General features: G+C 42.4%; 2 protein-coding genes across 2 annotated transcripts; one reads left to right on the forward strand and one right to left on the reverse strand.

Moving 5' to 3' along the window:
- Window positions 1–1,093: 1,093 nt before the first annotated feature.
- Window positions 1,094–18,778, forward strand: LOC136424588 (recQ-like DNA helicase BLM). Its single transcript, XM_066413201.1, has 23 exons — window positions 1,094–1,161; window positions 1,858–2,022; window positions 2,582–3,151; window positions 4,376–4,473; window positions 4,872–4,951; window positions 5,605–5,764; window positions 6,218–6,504; window positions 6,973–7,133; window positions 7,576–8,768; window positions 9,157–9,345; window positions 9,808–9,926; window positions 10,324–10,502; window positions 11,024–11,206; window positions 11,862–11,960; window positions 12,273–12,435; window positions 12,977–13,172; window positions 13,717–13,904; window positions 14,380–14,536; window positions 15,210–15,430; window positions 15,760–15,858; window positions 16,334–16,535; window positions 17,461–17,629; window positions 18,083–18,778. Exons 2-23 carry the CDS (start codon window positions 1,922–1,924, stop codon window positions 18,276–18,278), a joined length of 5,010 nt encoding a protein of 1,669 aa, XP_066269298.1. The 5' UTR covers window positions 1,094–1,161; window positions 1,858–1,921; the 3' UTR covers window positions 18,279–18,778.
- On the reverse strand, window positions 18,626–23,623 carry LOC136423781 (kelch-like protein 24). Its single transcript, XM_066412071.1, has 5 exons — window positions 23,365–23,623; window positions 22,926–23,105; window positions 22,164–22,398; window positions 21,227–21,358; window positions 18,626–20,687 (listed from the first exon to the last, which is right to left on the reverse strand). Exons 1-5 carry the CDS (start codon window positions 23,600–23,602, stop codon window positions 20,030–20,032), a joined length of 1,443 nt encoding a protein of 480 aa, XP_066268168.1. The 5' UTR covers window positions 23,603–23,623; the 3' UTR covers window positions 18,626–20,029.
- Between the last annotated feature and the right edge of the window lie 590 nt (window positions 23,624–24,213).

Raw genomic sequence — 24,213 nt, forward strand, 5'->3', positions numbered from 1 at the left:
GCGAGGGAAGCTTTAAAACATTTTAAAACACTTTTAAAAAGACTGTGTGCTTGCAAGGTGGCATGGTCACTCTGTATTTTCTGGTTCCGGCAGAATTTTTCACAGGAATACATCGTCACAAAATGTAAGTACCAGCGTGTATCACCCGTTTTCTCCTTTTCAAAACCAAAGCAATCCCAATGAAGGTTGTTCAAACCTGTTCTGACGGTCAGGCTTCTCTGACAGCTAGCTACCCTTGCCAGCGGTTAGAAAACGGCACAATCTTACACCCCAGCATCTGCTCGGAGAATTAAACAAACCCTGATTAAGGTATAACACAATGTCTACACAACACTGGCAGAAAAATACCTTTTAAGCTAGTTGCAATAGCATCAATTGGCACCTTCAGGCCAGGGGCTCGTCTAGTTTGCTGCTGGTCTTGTAGGGTGCGTCCCTCGGTAGCTGATCCGTTATGCCGTGTGACAAACAACTCAAGGCTAGTCTTTCTTTAATACAGGTGCTGATTGTCTGGGGCTGGCTATTTGAATAATATCAATATTTATGATTATGATGTACATAATGATACTTCAACATCTGTCAAATATGATCAATTATGAATTCTGAGCCGAAACCTCTAAATCCACAAAACTCAAGAAGATGTGGATGGGTCTGAATGAATTTTTAGTGTACCATAGGTGTCAGTCAGGACTTCATATTTTTTGCATTTCTCCTAAGGTTACGGTTTATTAGAATATCTTCATACCTGTAACCTTGATTATGCAAATTAGTTTCGCCGTATTACTGTAAATGCAGAAATGTTCGCGGTGGTTTTATGTCTGCCGTTTTCGCACTGAACAGGCTCTTTTCCAAATTCGAACCGTAAAACCACCGCGAACCAAGGAGGTTTAAATATTTTAACCTCCTTGCGCGAACTTAATAGTAATTCTTCAATTTCCACACATATCCGTGCGTTAATTAGCTTGACCATTTAAAAATAAAATCTAGAAAGTCTGCGGGTAAGCATGTTTAAAGTATTTTGAAAGAGTACCTTGCAAGCCTTTCGATGGGTACAGTTGCAAATAAGTGGCTAGGTTCCCCATGTTGATACGTGCGCCGAATCGTGTGCTAACTTTCTCCCGATCAAACATTGGCGCCATTTTCAGACGTGCGAAGAGTCAAAAGGTGATCAATATTTTCATTTTTCGGCGTTGAATTCTGTCGTTTTTACACCTTTTTCAAACGTATTTGTAGGTCCATACTGTTTTAGGATTATTTCAGAGCTATTTCTGAGGGAAGTGATTGCTATATTCTTTGTTTATCTCTTGCAAGAAATGGAATTATGTTACGCAAGCGATCGTTAGTCCTTGGTCATACGATCGAAAAAGTTGATCCTCAAAGTTATCGTAGAATATCAGGTCGTTCTGTGATCAAAATTATTTTCAGTATGACCAGCTGTATATTAGAATGGTAGCTGGATGTATAGATTTGCTGAGGAAGAAGCAACGGTGGCTTTCGTTGTTGTTGTCACTGCTGTAGTTTTATAACCCAGAGTACTTCTGCCCCCCTCCCCCTTTCCAAGAAAACTGATGTTATTTAACTGAGATACCAAAGTAGTACGACTACAGACAGTAACAACGGTTTTGTTGGAAAAGGGGAGGGGCAGGTTAGTATGAATCCAAAAATTGTTACCTGCAATGTTCATGAAGCGTATTGGAAAGGAACAAGTGACAACTGTGGTGTTTATGAAGGTTTTCTCAATCCCAATTTAAAGAAATAAATTACATTATTATTATAGGTGTTTGTAGTTGTGTATGATACAAAATATTAAAGTTACACTTGACTTACATGTAGGTTGCGAATAATTTTGATTCCTTCCAGTTTCAGAAGAGCTAAACGATGAGTTCTCAGAAAGAGACACCTTGAGTCGAAAAAAGTCGTCAAGATGAGCAACTTTCCTCAGAACAACCTGCAAGAGCAGCTCGCACGTCACAGACAAACCAACACTGGTACAGGCACGGGCAAGACTGGGCAGGCTACAAAAGCGTGAGTAGACATTAAGATAATTTGAATTAGTAGATGACATGTAAATTGTAAGGTTTCAAGTGTTTGTTATTGTAAGATTGATCAATGAATCACTGTTAACCTTGAAACATTATTTGCAGTATCTTTTTACGGTCTTTGTCTCCATGCTCATTTCTTACAAGTTTATAGATTACAGGGGTTTTTCTAGAAAAATTGAACAAGAGGGAGCACACACAGACGAGGGAGCGAATTCTATGTATTAATAGAAGAAGCAATCGCTGAGTGAAGGCAGTATGCTGGATATTAAGCTAAAATCTAAATTTGACAAGGTGGTGCTGGGCTGAAACAAGAGGGCACAGCTCCCCTCTTTCCTGATTTAGATGAACCCTTGGATCATACAATTTCCATGTCTCGCTACTATCATTCCACCTGTGAACTCAAAATCAATGAAACCACAACATGAGAAACCCTTGATTTTGACTGTGATGCAAGAATTTGCTGCTTCACACTTGATTTTATTTACCATAATGTTTTGCATCCCTTTTAAGCTTTCTTTCTCTTCTTTTTGCCCAAATAATAGATCCTTCAGCTTCAAAAAGACTTCTACAACAAGTGGTGTAATTTCAACCCGACCTCAGAATTCAAGCGTCGCGCCTACCCAGAACTTCACTGCACCAAGGAAACCTCTCTCTCCTGTAAAAAAGGACAACAACTTTTGCAATATACCAGAAAACAATGGCCTACAGGGCAGTTGTTGGAAACAGCCAGCTAAACCGTCATCCTCAGTAGAGAACACTGTAACTGCAAGCATTGATACCCTAAGCCAAAATGGAGGAAGGACAAGAAATAAGCTATCAAGGGGCACTAACAAGTCATCGCAACAGCTTCGTATCAATAAGTTCTTTGAAAAACCCAAACCTGGTCCTCCGAACTTCCCAACAAGCAAGTTGCAGGCTTCATTTTCAAACACAACAGTACAACCCTCCAACAACAGCAGGTCTAGTAGTAGTACAAAGAGTGGTGGAACAGGGAACGTGTTCGAGATGTCGAGTTGTTTTGACTCGCCACAGATGAATATGAGAAGCACCAGTACCCCACGACACACCCCAGTGGCGTGTGTCAGGCCAGTTGCTGCAGCGTCTTTCACGGGGTAGGCATAGGGGTGGATACCTGTTCGGTGTAATAAGGTCCAAGTCCAAGTTTAGGTCCAAAGATTAGGTTCAGGTCCGGACCTGAACCTGGACCTGATCCTGTCCAGTTGATGTTTTGTTTTATTAGACCAATATTAAGCATAGAGAATTAATACTGACACGCACGACTATAAAAGTTTCTTGGTGAGAAGACTTTCAAGATAAACCAGTATTTGATATTTGAATGTTGGACTTATTTTAAATGCCTTTTTTGTCAGAGGGGAGACTCAAAACACTTTTTATCAAACAAAATAGAAAAATATATTGCAATTGTACTTTGTTCAGTTTTTTTTGGACTCAGGTTTTGGCTTTCAGTTTTTTGAACTCGGTTCTTGGAATTTATAAAGGTCCGAATCAGGTCCAGCAAACCGGTATCCACCCCTAGGTAGGCACAACGGTTTTGTTTGTTTCTGGGACCTTGAATAGTTACCTTTTCCATATTTGTCATTTTTGCATTGATTGTTTAGTTATTGCTTCATCCTAAGGGAGTAAAACACTAGTTACATGTATCTCCATGAAAAATGGAGGTTATGTTTTCGGCAGCGTTTGTTTGTGTCCTTTAATACCGTCTGTTTACACAATGTCTCGAGAAAGCCTGGATATCTGTACATGACGTGGGTGCAAATGAGTGTTTCTGCAATTTTCAATAATAATCAGGGCTCGAAATTCATTTTTGGAAATAGGTGCACTGGTGCACCCAACCAAAAAGTTAGGTGCACAGAATGAAGTTTGGGTACACCACATAAAATAAAGTTGAATGTCAGCAAAGCATAATTTCAAAGTTTACGCTACTGCCTCTCTTAAGAACTTCAATCTGTAATTCTAAGTAATACATATATATATAGAACAAAGTAAAACAAATGGTTGTATTGCTTTTTCTGATACTTACATTTCAATAATATTCTGTATACTAGTGAACAATACTAATTTTACCCTATGGCCTACAAAAATATCTAGGTGCACTGGTGCATCCACAATAAAAAATCAGGTGCACAGCTCCAATTTTGGGTGCACATGCACCCACTATTTCGAGCCCTGAATATACACAATGCAGCACTGCTATACATCCTCAGAGCTGCTATATTTGGAGTGGAAGTATCTCAAAAGCAGTATGGGTAAAGGCCGCGTTAGTCTTCCATCTCTGATTGCTTGTTGTTGACATGTTGTTGTTTATTGTTTACCAGTGATGACTCCCTCAGCATGCCTGCGGAGCGCCGATGGGAGCGGTACTTCGGGAACTCTCCTCCTATGGATGACCTTGACGATTTTGAACCATCCACAGGTTTGTTTGTTTGCTTTGTTTGTAGAAGAGCAAGTGCAATGGCCCAGTTGGTAGAGCACATGGTAGGTTGTGAGTGTGATCTCCGGTCGAGTCATACTTTAAATGGTACATGCTGCTTTCTCTGCTTAGCACTCAGCATCTGGGAAAGACTATGGCGGTAAAATACACATCACTACCAGTGGACTAGCCCCCTACAGAAGTGACTTGCACAGATGTGTGGCCCAAGGGCTATAGAAATGGAGATGGGTGCCGCCCTATGCGTCTTATCAAGATGTGTGGGTCACAGTTGGGTCACTTGTAGCAGTAGAAACTGCCAAAAACTAGACCAGCCAACTACAAATTTGTATGCAAACATATATGAAAATGCAATTTTCTTCCTGTCCCCGCTTTTTCTCCAGATTTCCACCTCCCAACCCCAAGAAAAACGTGTTCGCCAGTCCATGACAAGGCCTCCAGCAGTTGTAAGAGCAATACTAAGGTAAACTTGTCCTCAATATTACTTAACAATCAAACCTGTACTTGTAACCATCTCTACATACATAATGTAGGGACCACCTGGCCAACGTGATCACTTTTTGGCGGTCTCTAGATAATTTTTCTCATAGATACAAGCATTAAGAATCCTCTCCATAGCTACCACCTGTCCACATAGACCAGATTACATCAGTACCCAGAGGGTCGTCTGTACTACACTAACATACATGTATAACACTACTGTGACATTAAGCACCACTTCAATTGCTATGGGGTCATGTGGCGCAACGGTAGAGCGTTCGACTCAGAACCAAGTGGTCCCGGGTTCGAATCATGTTCGAATCCCTTGGGAAAGGCACTTGACACGACTTTCCCATGGCCAGATGTAAATGGGTACCTGACTTCAGTTGGGGAAGGTCGTATTGAGGTTACCTGGTGGTGCCGAATGGCAACCGCCCAGACCCTTGCGACAGTTCCACAAAATGCAAGTGTGGCTAAAATATATGTATATGCTGTGTATTACATTGTATGTATGATGTAAACCCTGCATCAATTCAGCACTAAAAAGGCTGCCATTGCGGGTAATTTCTGACCAATGAAAATTATTATTATTATAATTATATAAATTGTATGTCATCTGGCATGTTTCTTTCTTAGCAGCCAGAGGTTCAGCAGGCTGTTGCTACAAAGTATGGCTCCAACTCAGTGATAGACTTGACTGATGGCACAGACTGCAAACAGGCACAGAGGTGGAAGGATACGCACACTTCGGGAGGGGATGAGGCCAAGACATCAGCAGAAGACAACCATCATGATGGTAAACTTCATGTACACCTTACTGTTAGAGTGTGAAGCTCAGTGACCTGCAAATCTGTTTTAAATTCAGCAATTCTCTTCCTGATTATAGGCTATAGTGATGATGATTGTTTTCCTGATAATGATAGAATTAAAAAAAATAGATGATTGTCACCACATTGTATTTTTAAAGGCTGATTGTGATCAGGACTAACCTGCTAATCTGTGAGCATGAGCCAAAAATAGCTTTGTATTTCATGCTTCAAACTAAATCAGCAAATTCTGTGACACCAGAAATGAACTAGCCTGACTAAATCGCGCTCCTTAGCGGACGGCCTGACCGAGAGAGGGTCATTAAGCTCCGCCAGCAAGAAATAGTATAAACACAGGCAAAGAAATGAACCATATGCCTAAAAATCCCTCCTTACTTCTTTTGTTTTTGAAATATATCTCACTGATTTTATTTCTCTTGCAGACCAACAGGAAGACTGGCCAGCAGGGGAAGTCTCTAGCAGCCAGGAGGACATGTTCGGCTCCAGCCAACAGGACGACTCCATAGCCATGATGTTAGACGCTGTTCCCGGCACACCGCAATGTAAAACAAGCACAGAACAACAGAGGACAGCACAGGCTGTCAAGGGCAGGGACAGCAGCGGTGCTGTCAAACAGGTTCAAGGTCGCAGAAGTCCTGGGACAGAACATGCTTGCTTTGACATTGAGGCTGTTTCTGACTACCCTTTGCTGTACACTGAAGCCAAGGAGGTGAGAATTGTAGTAGTTTGGTTAACTTATTGAGAAGGTCTCTTACTTTGACAAATTGGTATTAATAATAATAATGTTGTGTGTGTGTGTGTGTGTGTGTGCGTGTGCATATGCCTGTGTGTGTCTGTGTGTACTCATATATGTGTGTGTGCGCATGCCTGTCTGTCTGTGTGTATCTACGTATGTCACATGTTTTTCTGCAATGCACAATATACATCTGTACATGATTGTACACAATGCAGCATTTCCATACATGTACATCCTCAGTGCTGCTATTTCTGTCTGTAGAACTGTCTGGAAAAGTCAAGAAGTAAGGGCAAGTGGATGAAGATCTCTGATTGCCTATGGGTTGCATCATCCTAGGGTGTGCTGTGTTACCAACAGGATGTGCATAATGGCATTGTTACCATCCATCACTCATTCATTCATTCTTTTATTCAATCATTCTTTCATTGTGTCCCCCTGTAGGTTGCTTCCTCCCAGCTACACCAAGGCCTACATGACCTCCTGTGTTACCGGCTGGGTGTGATGGAGAGGATGTGTGGAGTGTGGGACCGGGTACCGCTGTCTGTACTGACTTCACTCCCAGCTGCTGACATGACGGCCATCACACAATGTAGCAGTCTAAGGTTCAAACATGCTTTCTCACTCGTACTTATATGGACATTCTGAATCAAAGTTGGACTGCAATTACCAACACAAAAAATTGTCCATTCCTTGACAAAGACTGGAGCTGATCAGTCGAAAATTTGGTCATGGGTAAGTCCAATTTTTTGTGTTGGCAATTGAAGTTCAATTCGATTCAGAATGACTTCTACCAAGACAGATGAACTTTCAAGTGATTATATGGATATTCAAAGGGTTGTGATCAGCAAAGAAATTATGGTAAACATTTGAGTTTATATCAACAGTAATTTATTTATTTTTTTCTTTTTGGTATTCAGTTTTTCGCTTTGTCCCAATTCTAGATGTTGTTTCCTGGTAAGGCTGAGAACCTTCAGATTTTGTCTCATATACAATGTATATTCAGGTAAAAGTGATGTTTTATTTATTCTTGTGTCTTCCTAACAGGAAGCAGCTCACAGCCAAGAGTAAGGAGATGGAGAATGTCTTAAAGGAGCGTGGAGAGAAAGTACCTGACTACTTAGGCAGCGCAGCACTTTCTCCTCTAAGGAATGCCCCAAGAAACTGCGAATCTCCTTTCATAGGAAGCAAAAACAAGACTCCAAGCAACAATACCAACAGCAGTACAAGAAGTGCAACAACAGTGGCAATGAGCAGTGACCCACAAACTCTGAACTCTGGGTCAGAAGGTCAAAAGGCAAAGTTCAACTTCAGGAGAACCTCTGGGTCAAGTTCAAAGTCTCCAAGTTCTGCAATAAAAGTTCCTCTCAAGTTCACTGATTCCCCTAATGTACCAAAAGATAGGAAAGCATCCCATCTTAATACAGCTAAAGAAAGACCTGGTTTTCTGGACTCTCCAACCTCTTTTAGCAAAGATTGGAATACAAATTCCAACTCAGATGTAAGCCCTGGTCTGCCAGATCTAGCCACTCTTGCCACCAACAACTCAACCCCTTCCTACAACTTCACTCACTCTACAAGTAAGCCAAATTTCAATGACAACTTTGACAACGACATACCCTCTGCACAGGCTACTTCTTACGCCCAACAATCCACAAGCAAAAGCAACACCTTAGGAGTTACATCTAAGAACTGGTGCAATACTGAAGATGCATTCGAGATAGAAGACTCAGAAAGCGAAACTGAAGATCATTACAACCAACAAGTTGAACAAGCAACTCACAACGTTCATCCTCAAGAAAACAATGAAATTGATGATGAATACTGGGATGTGGATGATATAGGGCTAGACGAGATCGAAAATGACGGACTGAGTCTTTACGAAAGTGGCCAGGGCGGCTCAAAACAGCCAACTGAGAATGATAACAGACATCAAAACGGCGTTCAAGCGTTCCAGGCACCATTTAAAACTCCAACACACCCTGTAAACAACAGAAGTAGTTGTAACAACACTAACGGTTACACCACAGACGAGACATATGATAATGAGAGTTTCTGGGGTGCAGAGGATTGGGAGGATGAGAGCATGATGGAGAACAGCAGATCCAGGATGGAACCCAACAGAACATCTGCTGCATTAGGAAGCAAGAGTTCAGCAACAACTGGTTTCACCACTCCTCAAGCAAGGGGAGGTGCTTCCACATCCAACACATCTACGAGTACTGGACTTGCCTCAAAAGGTATAATGAAGGTTTTGATGTGCTGTGTTACTGTTAGGGCTTGAAATTCGCCATTAGATTTATTTGTTTTTGGCTTGTCTATCTGTGTGTGTTTCTGCTATTGCCAATATGCACAGTGCAGCTTTGCCATACATCCTCAATCAGCAATGCTACAGTCAAACCTGGCTAGCCAACCTCCAACCAGTCATAAATTGAGGATGACTGCTTTACCTTTTTACCTAGGTCTTCTGAGCCAGGTGCCCAAGCGTCCCGACCCAAACACAGAGTTCAACAGTACCCACTTCCCCCACTCTGCCCATATATGATCGCTATACACTGTGTATAGAATCTGTGTAGTATACCTTTCTTGCTGTTAATAAGGTACTGTTGTGTTTTTTCCTTTATCTAGCACCTCAGAGCCAGGCCCCCAAGCGTCCAGACGCAAACGCAGAGTTCAACAACACCCAATTCCCCCACTCTGCCCGGATGACCAGCCTGTTCAACAAGGTGTTCGGCCTGCACAGGTTCAGAACCAACCAGCTGCAGGCCTGCAACGCTGCGCTGCTGGGGAAGGACTGCTTCATTCTCATGCCCACTGGTCAGCAATCCCATGCTAACTTTCTTTAGTTTTTGAGAGATCCCTTAAAAAGCTTGTTCTTGGGAAATACATGATTGTGCACCTATATTTACATTGCGCTAAGGCCGCATGTGTTCTTTACATTTGGAAATAAATATGTATTAAGAGATTGTAAAAACCAGGCTTAGAATTCGCCCATTTAAACTCATGAAAATTTATCTAGCAAATATATGATCATAGCAAGCGTGAAAACATCCTGATATCTTTCTAATGGAGTATGATACAATGTGATTGATGAAATGATATTTGAGATAAGATTGATTAAGTTTCCAAACTTGTTTTTGGACAGGTTAGACATTTGTTATCATACATGTATTTTATTGCAGCCCATTTTTTTTTCTTTGTGAAGGAAAAGAAATATTATGAAGGAAAAGAAATGTTATGAATGCTAATTATAACTCTGCCCCCTACATGTTTCTGCAGGAGGAGGGAAGAGTCTGTGTTACCAGCTTCCTGCCATCGTCAGCGGCGGCGTCACCATCGTCATCTCACCCCTCAAGTCTCTCATACAGGACCAGGTCTCAAAACTCATCGGCTTGGAGGTACGGCTTTAAAGTTTTACCTGCTTTACTTTTAAAGATATTTGACTACCCTAAGGGAGTGGTTTTGAGGTGTGCGTCTGTGTGTGTGCTTGCTTGTGTGTCTGTCTTTGTGTGTGTGTGTTTGTGTGTCTAGACATCTCATTCTGTGTGTGTGTGTTTGTGTGTGTATTTGTCCAATTCGCACTATACACAATGCAGCAATTTGCCATACATCATCAGTGTTGCTATTTTAACCTGTAGTGTAGGACTGGAAGGGTTACAAAATGGCATAGGTTAGGGCATGAAGTCTGCCCTCTCTTATTGTGTTGTTTGTTTTCTTTTGTTTAATTTCCTCTCCATGTGCCAGCTTCTCACCTGTTTGTTTATTTGTTTGGTTATTTCTTTGTTTCCTCTGTAGGTGCCAGCGTCCCACCTGTCAGGTGAGCTGTCCGCGCAGGTGGTGTCAGGTGTGTACACAGACCTGGCCAGGAGGACCCCCCAGATGAAACTCCTGTACGTCACTCCTGAGAAGATCTGCTCCAGTGACAAGCTGCTGTCCACGCTGAAGAGTCTGTATCAGAGAGGACTGCTGGACAGGTTGGTGGTTTTCTTATGAAGTTTACTTACTTAACTTTGTGTAATTCTCTACATGAACACATACAAGGTACAGAGAATAGAAGTAAAAATACAAAATACATCCAGGTTTGAAATTTGCTTTTCTACTAAATACATTTAGCAACAATTTAATGTCATTGCACTGATTATGTATGATATCACAGAAAGAATAAATCTTTCATAATCCTCTCTTTGAACAGGTTTGTGATAGACGAAGCTCACTGTGTCAGCCAATGGGGGCATGACTTCCGGCCGGACTACAAGAAGCTGTGTGTCCTGAGGAAGAGTTTCCCCGGGGTACCGATGATGGCTCTGCTGTGATATCACAGAAAAAACAAGTTGTTTTATTCTTCTCTTTGAACAGGTTTGTGATAGACAAAGCTCACTGTGTCAGCCAGTGGGAAGCCGGACTACAAAAAGCTTTATTCTTTAATTCAGAGCTGAACTTAGCAGAACATTTATGTATAATGATTAATATCACATGCAACCCTCTTGCTGAATAGGTTTGTAATAGATGAGGCCCACTGTGTCAGCCAGTGGGGACATGACTTCCGGCCAGACTACAAGAAGCTGTGTGTCCTGAGGAAGAGTTTCCCCGGTGTGCCCATGATGGCTCTGACTGCCACGGCCACGCCGCGGGTCCGGAGAGACATCCTACATCAGCTCGGCATGACTGATCCGAGATGGTTTGTCATCTTCATTCTTTACTTCAGATTCAAACAAACTACTGTAAATCACTTTGATATAATAGCGGTCGGTAATTCTAGCAGTTGGTGGAAAAGGGAGTAGTTCACTGCATTTTATTTTAATGGTGGGAAGAAGCATTACTGTCTCAAAGATGAGTGATCAAATATTTGCTATAATGACATTTTAGCTGTTGACTAGTGACTGTTAAATTAGCTAAGATTAAGTTATGTAGTTAACAAAACCAAGAATTACAGTAACTTGTAAATGTGAAAGACAATGACTACCCAAAGCTAGCAGAAACAGAACAAGAAAGAGTCATGATTACAAGTGGTAACTGCCTTGTACCTGACTGTTGTCATATATCTGTAATTAGTTTCATCAGGTTGGTAGATTAAGTTCTTTTTACAGGACCAAGAGACAGTCATCAGAATATCAGCTGGGAATTAACTTTTGGTGCTGTACAAAGAACTCTCTATGCTATGCATCCTGTTGTCATGTTTAAAAGACAGAAAACTACTAGTGTCACGGAATAGAACCTGCAAAGTAAAGTAAATGTACATATTAAAACAAGGAAGACATAGCATTTTCAAGACTATATTACTTGGGAAACAGTAGACAGTTCATCAAATAGTTAATAACTTAAATATTCCCCAGGTTTGTTCAGAGCTTCAACAGGACCAACCTCCACTACTCCGTCATGCCCAAGAAAGTCAAGTCTGCAACAAAGGAGGTCCTGGAGCTCATCAACGCCAGGTACATTTGTATGACCTGTTACCGGTAGTTGGTTTTGTACATCTTTCTTTGAAAACTGATATCATCAAACTATACAAGTTGAGCTAATAAAACAGTACTTACTATCATACAAAACAACTCAATGATCAACTGACAAATATACAAATATGAAAACATTGGAAGCCATACATGTAGTCTGAATGGGAAATTCTAATAGTTACTCAGGAGTAATCATACTTGAAATTTCTCTTGGCTTTGTATCGCTTACGTGAAATATATTATGCACATGAGCAGTATACAGAAATAAAACGAATCTGTCGTTACGTCTTGTAGGTTCCGCAACAAGACCGGTATCGTGTACTGCCTGTCGAGGAAAGAGTGTGAGACGGTCTCGGATGAGCTCTGCAGGTCCGGTACATCAGCCTGTGCCTACCACGCCGGCATGAGTGACAAGGAGAGGATGCGCATTCAGGACTTGTGGCCAGAACATTACAAGGTACTCAACAATCTTAGCATGTACTTTTTGCCATGAAGATTTTGCATGGACTGAATTATTTGAATATTGATGAATTACGGCTACCTCAGTTAATGTTGTTTTCTTCACTAAGACTGTAGAAGATTTTGCAAGGGTGTATCGTTCTTTAGTTCTTTTGTTCTTTTTCTTTCATTGCTTTGTTTGTGTCTGCATTTGTCTGTGTTTGAACTGAAAGGCTTGCCAAGCAGTGTGGGTGAGGGGGTGAAGTCTGCCATCTTTGCTTAGTATGGTTATGCATGTACATGTACTTTGTTACTTTTCCTTAGTGGTATAGATTTAACCTAAAATCATAACATTCCTTTGTTGCTCCTCATAAAACTATAGGTTATCTGTGGGACAATAGTGTTTGAAATAGGGATAGACAAGCCCGATGTTCGTTTTGTGATCCACTACTCCCTGCCCAAGTCCGTGGAAGGATACTACCAGGAGTCTGGGCATGCTGGTAGAGTAGGGAGGGATTGAAGTCTGCCATCTCTGATTGCCTTGTTGTTGTCTCCTGTAGGTTATCTGTGCTACGATTGCGTTTGGAATGGGGATAGACAAGCCCGATGTTCGTTTCGTGATCCACTACTCCCTGCCTAAATCTGTGGAGGGTTACTACCAGGAGTCCGGGCGTGCAGGGAGAGATGGGGAGGCCTCTGACTGCATCCTCTTCTACAACTATCATGACAAGATGAGGATGCAGAAGTTAATACACAGTAAGTCATGTTTCACTTGTCCAAGTTCCAAAACTATTAGGCTAAGCCAAACTTTGCACTTTTTCTGGGAGTTAACTCACAACTACACGTATCACGACAAGATGAGGATGCAGAAGTTAATACACAGTAAGTCCTGCAGAGAAGCCTCTTTTTTAACGTTCGTCAAACTTTTAGATTGGTGAAGTTAAGAAAAATCATGGCCAGCTATCACGAGAAGATGAGGATGCAGAAGCTCATGCACAGTGAGTTCGGAGTTCTGCAGATAAAATTTTTTGAGATGTTTAATTTGTACAGGTTTTATAGTCGTGAAGTTTAAAAGCCATTTTCTGAACTTTCCATTTTTTCCCCCAAATATCTTGTCCAACCTTCTAGTGGACAAGGAAGCGACCTATGAGTCTAGGAAGGTCCACATGGACAACCTGCTGCGGATGGTTCAGTACTGTGAGAATGAGTCAGACTGCAGACGAGCACATGTACAACTTCTGCACATATTAATCCAGAATTTTGGTTGACTTAAGTTTTGTTTTCTTGTCCAACCTTGCAGTGGACAAAGAAGCGACCTATGAGTCTAGGAAGGTGCACATGGATAACCTGCTGCGGATGGTTCAGTACTGTGAGAACGAGTCAGACTGCAGACGGGCACAGCTCCTGCACTACTTTGGGGAGACAGACTTCAACTCTGAAAACTGCACCAGTGACCCCAGGACTACCTGCGACAACTGCAAGTCCGAGGTTTGTGAGAAACTTGTTTCTTTTTACTTTAGCTTGAAAGATCATCTGTTCGTAGAGATCATTCAGAAGCAAAGTTTAACTGTAATTTCCAACACCAAGAATTGTCAAGGAAAAAGCAATCCACCACTTCTGTGATGTCACCATATGCAGATAGAACATGTGACGTATGATCCACTGCTCACCGAGTCACGTGTCCTATCTGTATAACCTGATGTCACAGAAGTGGTGGATTGCTCATTCCTTGACAAAGACTGGAACTGGAGAGTCAAAAATTTGGATTAGTGCATTTTTTGTGTTGGAAATTACTGTTCAACTTTCCTTCAGAATGTTTTTTGTTACCTTCACCAATGGCAAGAATATTACATTTTTGGTTTAGTTTGTATGTGATTAGTGCTACCATAGCACTGTAGCCCTGTAACTAGTAGAGTATTGGTGCTAAAGGATAAGAAGTCTTATCAAAATTTCTTTTTTCCAGGGAGCGTTTGAGATGAAGGATGTAACAACGGAAGCTAAGATGGTGGTGGAGTTTGTGCGCAGCATTGGTGGGAACAGCGGTGGGGGCAACAACAATGGCAGACGGCGCTGGGGGGTGCAGGGGTACACGCTTCTGCACGTAACGGACGTCTTCAAAGGTATTTTTACCTTTTAGAAGGTTATGTGTGCCTGTGTGTCTGTGTATGAATGTCTGTACATGTATGTGTGGAGTTTGTACGCAGCATTGGTGGGAACAGCGGTGCCGGCAACGGCAATGGCAGACGATGCTGGGGGGTGCAGGGGTACACGCTACTGCATGTAACAGATGTGTTCAAATGTATTTTACCATTAGCAAGAAGGTTATGTGTGCCTGCACGTGTGTGTGTGCCTGTGTGTGTGTGTGTGTTTTCATACTGTGGTACCAATACATGTAGTTGAAGAAAGACTGGGGGATGCAGGGGTACACTCTTCTGCACGTAACAGATAACAAAATGAAAGCAAACAATATATCATTGGTTTCATAGTAATGATTTGCGAAATGTTTTGGGTTTGTCGAATACAAAGTCATGAGTACTCCGTATAACGAGACAAAAATGAAACCAATGAAATTCTCTCATACTATGATTCCGGGTTCCTCCAATAAGAAGATATTGGAAACCGACCACGTGCACCACAAATACCCCCTGTACAACTCCGTATACGGAGCAGCTTTCTCCAGACAAATGAAATATAATGACTGTAGAGCAGCTTATAATCTCCCAAAAAACACTAACTTAAAGGTTTTCTCATGCATTGTACAACGATTTAAAGTTTATTCTTTCCGTTTATTAGGTTCGTCGAATAAGAAGATCATGGAGACAGACCACCACAAGTACCCCCTGTACAACTACGGAGCAGCCTTCTCCAGACACGACGCTGAGAGGCTGCTGAGGAAGCTGGTGACGGAAGGAGTCTTGGCGGAGGACCTGCACGTTGTTCCTCGCGTGGAGCAGGTCGTGGCGTACGTCCGGCTGGGACTCAAGGCGGACGCTGTGGTCAGTGGGAGAATGAAGGTAAGATCTTGTAGCCTGTTTGTATCACACAACTGGTAAAACACCTCGCATGTATGCAGGGTTCTAGGTAGCATGTTGTTCCTCACGTGGAGCAGGTTGTGGCGTACATCCAGCTGGTACTCCTCAAATGCGTGGCCTCTACTTAATATCAAACTCAGAAGGATGTCCCTGACTGATGCTAGGTACTCAAGGATCCAGGAAAGAAATTTATGTTAAGTGCCTGAACATCTGGAGGAAAATGGAGTCTTGCTTCAAGCCACTATTTTCTTGTGTTGCCATATGTTTTTGTGTTACCATATCTACATTACAACATTGTCCACTTGCCTCAGGTGCACCTGGCGATCAGGAGAGTTGGTCAGCGGGCTGTGGTGACTAAGAACCAGGACGGTAACGCCTCTGTGTGGGAGAAACTCTTCATCGAGCTACAGGTACATGTATGAAGAATAAAAAAGTAGACCGTGGTCCATTAGGTAAAGATACAGCCATGAAAATGTTGTTTCTCCTTAGGAGTTAGGTCTTGAACTGTTATTTTTAATCTCCAAGCAAATGTTTTGGTGAAAGATCCTAAAGTTTTCTGACGACTAGGCGTCCATGACAGTCCGTGACCAGACAGACAAACCCCAAGGTAAAGGACTGTCAAAGAAGCCTAGTCGTAAGTAAACCTTAGGATCTTTCACCCCGTCTGCTTGGGGATCACATAAGGCAATACTATGTTATTTTGTCATTTTGTCATGTCTTTTGTGTTTCCTTAACTTTTAGTACATGTGTGTACCTTTGTCTGTGTGCCAGCGTTAACACATTGGTTCATTGGCAATGATTGGCAATGGCAACTACTAGTAGATTAATTTATGGATCTTTGCCATACCAAATACTAAGTCTCTGCGCCACCATTCTGCACTACAGACGCTGTGTAAGGAGCTAGCGCACGAGAACAGTGTCCAGCCTCACCACATCTTCCCACCACAAACCCTCCGCGAGATGTCCCGCAAGGTCCCGCGCAATGAGCACGACATGCTGGAGATCGATGGCGTCTCCGAGAGGAAGCTGTACAAGTTCGGCCCACAGTTTCTGGATGTCATCGACAACTTTGTCAAGAATAACCCAGGTATTTGAACTGCAAATCTTCATCACTAGCCCTTTTTTGAAATACAAATTTACATACAGGTAAAAATACAAATATAGCTATAGGTAAAACTATAAAACTACAAGTCTGCCAAGCTGTACGAGTTCGGCCCACAGTTTCTTGACGTTATCGACAACTTCATCAAGAATAACCCAGGTACTCTGACTAGAAAATCTGACTACATTGTAGCTCTTTGTGAAACATAATGTATGCTGTAAGTGGCATGTCATACACCCCAAATATGCTGTCTATGATTTACTTGCTGGTTCTGTTAACAATATTTATCCGAGAGGAATTAAGCTGTACAAGTTCCGCCCATAGTTCCTGGACGTTATCGACAACTCCGTCAAGAATAACCCAGGTATACTTGGACTATAAATATTTTCTAGCCCTTTCTGAATACAAATATAGGTAAACTTATGTACAGTTGTAAATAGCATCTGTCATACACATGAAAAAGTTCTACCGATAATCAAAACTGCGATGTAAAAAGGTGTAAAAACCATGGGTTCCAATATCTGGACTTTTTTACATCACTCCAAGAGAGTAAAGTACTGTTGGGCATGTATGTGTGTGCGTGTGTGTGTGTCTGTGTACATTTGTATGTCATAGTGTGTGTGTAATTATGTCTGTGTATGTGTGTTTCTGCCATGTCAAATATACACAATGCAGCATTGCCATACATGAACATCCTTACAGCTGCGGGAAGGGTTGCAAATCAGCATTGGTAAAAGGCTGCCCTGTGTTTTCTTGTTTCTGCTTTATCCAGAAGTGACCATGAAGCCCCAGCCCAAGCCTGCCACACCAGCCAGTGCGTCCCCATACTTCCCTGGAGGGAACCAGTACCAGTACAAGGGGGTGAAGTCTGCTATCTCTGACTGCCTTTCCTTGTCTCTGTTTTATCTAGAAGTGACCATGAAGCCCCAGCCCAAGCCTGCCACACCAGCCAGTGCGTCACCTTACTTCCCTGGAGGAAACCAGTACCAGGGGAGGGGGAAGGGAGTCAAGAGGAAACGTGGAGGTGGGGCTGGCGGCGGCGCTCGCAGTAAACGGATCAAGCAGTCCAGGAAGCAAGGGTAAGTATTTAGGTCGCACACACTGTGGATACTGTAGTATAAACCCTATGCGTGGTCTTCCTTGTATTTGCTCTTGAGTATTTTTAGTTGTAGATCTAGAAGACCTTACAAAATTCATTTTACTTTCGTCAATAAAGTATTCACTCTGTTCGTGTTTGCAATGTATTATCCCCTCTGAAAAAGTGAGGTTTTCTTTTTCTTAATATATGTATGTATTTATCAAAGCTATTGCAAAGAATGGGAAGGAAATGTTTTTGCTTACAATAGAAGAAAATGTTTACTTTTTTGCTACTCAAAAGATATCAACAATCTTGCTGTTGCATTTATTCTCTTTGGAAAATTGTACCTATATTATACATAGGACAACCCCACCAAGATGGAGAAGCAAACATTTGTGAAAAAGTTCATCTTCTTTGTGAAAATATATATACAATAAGTTTGCAAACTTTACAGAACTGGTGCAAGGGGCAGGAGACAGGGGAAGGCCTCCAAGAGAGGAGGACAGAGTAACAGTTACAATGCAGAGCCCCCTGTTGCTGCAACGAGGAACAGCACCGTAAGAGGAGGGGCACCTGGCATGATGCCCATGCCTGCACCTGGGCAGAAGAGGAGCTTCCTACAAGGACAGTTTGGTTTTATGAAGACGTGATATACAAAAATGTACTTTGTATTGGGATGTCTTGACATGCTAGATTGCAGTTACTATAGAAAAATAATGTTCTTATAACACATAAAGTGTTTTAAAGTTGGGGATTTTAAAGTTGTAGTTAGTTTTAGTCATTTTAAAAGTTCTACTTGTAGTTTCTTTAGAGATTTTAGAGTTCTAGTTTTCATCCCCACATTTTATGTGACTTGTGTAATAACTTATACACATGGTGTACATGTATCATAACAGACATTTTAGCACACACACACACACACACACACACACTCACATACACACACACTCACACACACACACACAAACCAACATACATCATGTATTAGACAAAAAAATAAAGGGAGGAGGTAAAAATGTTTATTTGGCTGAAGAAATATTTGCAATAAAAAGGTATCCGTGTACGAATCGTCATATAATGTGTGACTTTATCTTTCTACATGTATTTCAAAACATCTTCTGGGCAATAAAACAGACTACCAGTTGCATCACTTAATTTCTCATCAATTATTACACATTGTGACAGCAGTAATAGTCTGGATAAGAATAATAAATCACTTCAGGTGAGTCTAAATTCACTTTCCAAGAAGTATATAGTTGCTAATTCGCCAATGACAAAACATAGTTTCACTTACATTTAGGCTATAACAATCTGCTCATTTTATTTGATGGTACTAATAAGTACAATTTTGATTACTCATTATCATAAGTCATAAATGTAGAATACAAGAAAGTGTTTACCGTATCACCCGAGGTACCAGCCTGATCAGTCATACCCATTTGAGAAAACACACATTTCAATGCGAAATGCGCCAGAAGTGGAGAAAAGTTGGTGTCCTCGAACAAAAAACTATAACAGCCACAATTCCAATGTCCGACTCAGGTATTCAAATTTTTGACAGCTGCTCAACTGGCACACTCGAAATGCGTTCTAACTATTCTATGGAAGCCCCTGTGACAAAGAAGCTCCTGTGATAATCAAAGTTACCACCTGATCCGGAACACCCGTATCATACGTTTTCGTGGCCTAGGTATGACATAAAGTATAGTATGTGTAGCCTCCACCAGGCCCTGCGGATCGCTGGGAAAATAGTAGAAATTAGCCAAATGGAGTGAATTGTATGAAGGTAGTCGGCTACACAGATAGGGTCCAATAGAATGAAACCCTCCATAGCCAAACTCCCCTGGCAAATATTTTCCTTGAGATCTAGACTATAGTATGTGTATGGTAATGCAATATTTAAGGCAACCCAATCATTTCCAAGGAATCATAGTCCGACGACCCTTTGATTCTGAGCCATCCACGGCATCTCCTCACTCCCGTGCCACTTCACTCCCTCGATCATGTCCAGGTTGTGGAACTTCGCCACTGCGCAGCCAAAACTGCTCACATACTCCGGCAACACGTCCGGCAACTGTGTCCAGTATGTTAGATCTAGATCATTTAATGTAGGATCACAACAAATTTGGTATCGTTGTAAAAAGGGATGATAGATAAGCTTTCCAATGACATAAAACTATACAATTGATAACTCTCATTACAAACTCTGAACTTTTAGCTTAAGACGCGGATCTTATAGGCAATATGCCTCCCATCCGAACACTATGTTATGTTATGTTATGTTATGTTATGTATGTGATAACTGACATTTGATCAAATTTAAGTTTCCGAACCGTTTGTGTTGAGTGCAGTTCAAAGGTTGCCTTTCTGGTTCATGTAGCAAAAATTGGTTTTCAAGGAATCATAGTCCGAAGACCCTTTGATTCTGAGCCATCCACGGCATCTCCTCACTCCCGTGCCACTTCACTCCCTCGATCATCTCCAAGTTGTGGAACTTCGCCACCGCGCAGCCAAAACTGCTCACATACTCCGGCAATACGTCCGGCAACTGCGTCCAGTACGTAAGCTCAGGGTCATACATCAAGATATGGTTCCAAAAGTCGCCCTCCCCCTCACCACCCAGTATGAAGATCTTGTTCTGTAAGGTGACGATACCAGCTGCGCATGTTTCCTTCGGAAGGTGTGGTCCGAACGACCAATAGTTTTCTTCGGGTCGGAAGACCTCCGTCGCACTTAGGACGTGTTCGGGGTCGGAAAAGCTCAGCCAGTTTTGCGTTAGTTCCGCGAAACCACCCATGATGTATATCGCGTCGTTGAGGACCGTTGCCATGGCGAGGGCGCGAGGGATCTGCATTGGCAGGTTTTCAAACCAGCGGTCGAAGTCCGGAAGGTATTTGTACACGCGGTTCGACAGTGTCCGCTGCTTAAGAGCGTTTTCGATTTCTCCGCCCAGCACGTAGATTACGCCCTTGAGCATCACCGTGGAGTGACAACGCATCTTCTTCGGCAGCGGACTCAGTTCCTTCCACTCCATTTTCATGAAGTTGTACGCCTCGACACTGAAAGATAAAGATAAGATGACTTTATTAGCAAGTTGCAGACGTACGTTATTAAACGGTGTCTGAAATACTGTACCATGCTAATTTACACCACATGCATACACTATGAAGTTAGACGAGTAATTATTCTTGGTGACATATGTTATTAAATGGTGTCTGATGTACCATGCTAATGTACATCACATGTATACACTACGAAGTTAAAACGACAAACTATTCTCGGTTAATCGTGTATTAAAAGCAAACACTAGAATGTTTAACAGCAGCTATCGGTAGAATTGAGCTTTTAAGATACGGTATTTTAACATTCTGTAATAGACTGCTTTGAAATACGACTAAGACAAATAAAATCTGAATGGATTTGGGATTACCCTCGTAGTATGTGCTAAAATGGGAAAGCGTAGACCCTTTTCCTTAGACCCTAGCCTGAGTAAATTGTGCTCCTAGCAGCCAGCCAGATAGTTATCACCCCTAGGGGGAGGGGGTAATTAACCCCAGCCAGCGAGAGACTGTTTAAACACACTCTACTTAGACCCTACCTGGAGAGACTTGTGCCGTTGCTGTCCCCTCCTACAGCGTAGAGGTGCGAGCCATTTGCGACCAGCCCAAACTGGGTACGAGGATGGAGCATGGAGGGCTCCTGGACCCAGACATTCTTGTGCATATTGTAACTGGAGGGAACAGAAACAATTTGTGAAAGGGATAAAGCGAATGTACATTTGGCATTTATCTATACTAAGGCCCAATTTACACTTGTCCTTTTAATTGTAGTACTACACATCGTAGTCTACTAATGTCGTAGACTACAGCTTTTTTCTGGGTGTAAAAAGAAAACTACCAAGACCTGTAGTCTATGACAGAAGTCTACTGCACACTAGGAGGCTGTAGAACTACACCTCGGCAGAGGTTCTGCGAGACTTCGAACCAGGTGTAAAGCAAAACTATATTACAGAGGTAGTAGACTACAGTTCGAAGGCAACAACCATGTTTGATCTGTTTGTTTGTAAGTCGAACAAAACTTTGTGTAGTACTACAGTTTCAAAGAATAAGTGTAAATTGGGCCTACAATGTAAGTTACTGTGTCCAATATCTGGATGGTGTAAAATAGCTGAGTGCCTACTAGTAGGCAAGTGGCCTGGTACAAGATCAACAGGTCGCAGGTTCGATTTCTAGCTGGCTTGGGAAACCGAAAGGCACTTAACATGGCTTTCCTCACTCCACCCAGATGTAAAAATGGGTACCTGACTTTAGTTGGGGACTCCAAGGTAAAAAGGGGGAAGGACAAGGATGGGCTCAGCCTTCCAATACCACCCTAGACACAGTTGAAAACAACCTACTGCCCTTATGGCCTCAAAAAGGCTATGGGACCTTTACCTTTTTATTTTCCAAAAAAAAAATTTTCTACATTTTATTTTCTAAATTTTTTGGGGAAAATAAAAATCCGTTAACCAAGAAATTAAATTGGTGTGGTCTTACCTGTAGACATTGTTGGACACAGTCTCGTCCTTATAGGTCCCCCCGACCACGAACAGAATGTTGTTGAGGGTAGTGACTACGCCGGGAAACATGACGGACTTCGGCAGGGGGGGCAGACATGCCCACTTCCTCCCCAGGGGGTTGTAACAGTCCACCACGTGCTGGTCGTCTCCGCCCTGTGAGTTCTCGCGAGGTTTCAGGTCCACACACACGATGGCATCGGTCTTGAACATTCCTGAACGAAAGAACAAGCAATCAGAAATGGCAGATGTTTGCCGAAAGCTATTGAGTAATGTGTATGTTATTGCCTATGGAAAACTTCTGAGATAATGCATCAAGAAAAAGACAAGATGGAATTATTCTGCATTTACTCGTCTACAAAGGTTGCCTTTCTTGTTGACCTACTACATGTAGTTTGCCTTTCCACACGAAATCAGAGATGGCAGACTTCACTCCCTTAACCATACTGCTTTGCAACCCTAATGACTATGCCTTTACTGTACTTGGTCTTGGTCACAGTAAGTTCCATTCTACAACCGTTCTCGGACAAAAGACATTTTGGAACACTTCAATCGAATCCTGCATTCATTGATAACTCTGATATTTCATGAATGTTCTTTAATTATTTTCTTAGCTGGTTTGCTTACTTACTAACTTGATAGTTGGTATCTAGCTGCAAACTTTTTATTTCAGTGACAATAGCATCCCTATTGCCCTATCGTAGTTGTTCTTAAGGAGATTTGAAAGATTGTGAATCCTCACCGGCCCTGGGTGTGGTGTTGAGGCCGAGCTGGCTGCGCCGGTCCCTGAGGATGTGGAACTGCTTGACCCTGTCGAGGTACCGGACACACTCGGGACTGGTCATCACCAACTCTTCCTTTTCCACTAGGTCAAACAGGAAGTCAGGAGGCAGCAGAACTAACCGGACATGCTTTAGGATGTCTGTAAGAGGACACAACGATCAGTGAACATGTTAGATCCAGGTATCGGACACACTCCGGACTGGTCACCTCAGTTCTTCCTTTTACACTCGGTCAAACAGGAGGTCAAGAGGCAGCAGAACTAACCGGACATGCTTTAGGATGTCTGTAAGAGGACACAACAATCAGTGAACATGTTAGATCCACTACCTGTACCAGACACACTCGGGACTGGCCATCACCACTGTTTGAGTAATTATTTTTGGCATTTCACCCCCTACCTGCTGCGTACTGTTTCCTTTCCGGGATGTCATACTTAAGCCAGCGCATCACGGCCTCGAACACGACTTCTTCCCGCTCCACTGCCAGGCCATTGGACGACACAATCTCCACCAGTCTCTCCCTGTCCATGGTCACGAACTCTTCCTGCTTCTGCACAATATGGAACTGCCAGTCGATCCCCTGTCGGGCACAATCCCTCAGGATCGGAGAGTTGTGTGTGTCCCCGAAAATCCACATTCCCACGCAGTTCGCTGGACTCAACCTAGCCGACATTAACAGAAACGGTAGCATTTGAATGTATATTTGTATGTGTGTATGTAGAAGACTAGCTATAGCATAACTCGAGAAGGCCTTGATGGATTGTCTTGATATCTGGTATGTGGGTAGGTCCTGATGAGCCCTGAAAATGATTATATTTTGGGCCCCCTAGCGACAGATACTGCAGCAGAACTTCCTGTTATGATATCTCTCAGGATCGGGGAGTTGTGCGTGTCCCCAAAGATCCACCTTCCCACGCAGTTCGCTGGACTCAACCTATCCGACATGAAGTATATGTACAAGACATCAAGTTGCTAGTACTAGTAATGCTACTGGGTGCATGTGCACCTTTGTAATTGTGAACCCAAAATTTTACTTCATTCTATGTTGTGCACCCAAAACGTTTTCTGTGCACCTAAATTTTTAGGTTAGGTGCACCAAAAACGAATTTCGAGCCCTGTAAAGGGCTGATATGAATAAAGATTTTACCTTGGTCAATAGACGGAGGCCATATACATGTAAATGTCTCAACTAACCTGTCCGACATGAAGTTCCCGCAGTGCTGGACTAGCGACGGCATCTGGAGCATG

The sequence above is a fragment of the Branchiostoma lanceolatum genome, chromosome 18, assembly GCF_035083965.1.
Source record: "Branchiostoma lanceolatum isolate klBraLanc5 chromosome 18, klBraLanc5.hap2, whole genome shotgun sequence".
In the NCBI taxonomy this organism is placed as follows: domain Eukaryota; kingdom Metazoa; phylum Chordata; class Leptocardii; order Amphioxiformes; family Branchiostomatidae; genus Branchiostoma; species Branchiostoma lanceolatum.

What these genes read in the sequence shown, in the direction of transcription:
- LOC136423781 (XM_066412071.1), bottom strand. Translation starts at nt 23,602, where the DNA reads ATGTGGATTTTCGGGGACACACACAACTCTCCGATCCTGAGGGATTGT. An exon ending in CAACACCACACCCAGGGCCG is followed by an intron (nt 22,399 to 22,925) that starts GTGAGGATTCAC and finishes TCTTTCGTTCAG; the next exon opens with GAATGTTCAAGACCGATGCC. An exon ending in GTGTCCAACAATGTCTACAG is followed by an intron (nt 21,359 to 22,163) that starts GTAAGACCACAC and finishes TGTTCCCTCCAG; the next exon opens with TTACAATATGCACAAGAATG.
- LOC136424588 (XM_066413201.1), top strand. Translation starts at nt 1,922, where the DNA reads ATGAGCAACTTTCCTCAGAACAACCTGCAAGAGCAGCTCGCACGTCAC. An exon ending in GTTGTAAGAGCAATACTAAG is followed by an intron (nt 4,952 to 5,604) that starts GTAAACTTGTCC and finishes TTTCTTTCTTAG; the next exon opens with CAGCCAGAGGTTCAGCAGGC. An exon ending in AAGCAGTCCAGGAAGCAAGG is followed by an intron (nt 17,630 to 18,082) that starts GTAAGTATTTAG and finishes CAAACTTTACAG; the next exon opens with AACTGGTGCAAGGGGCAGGA.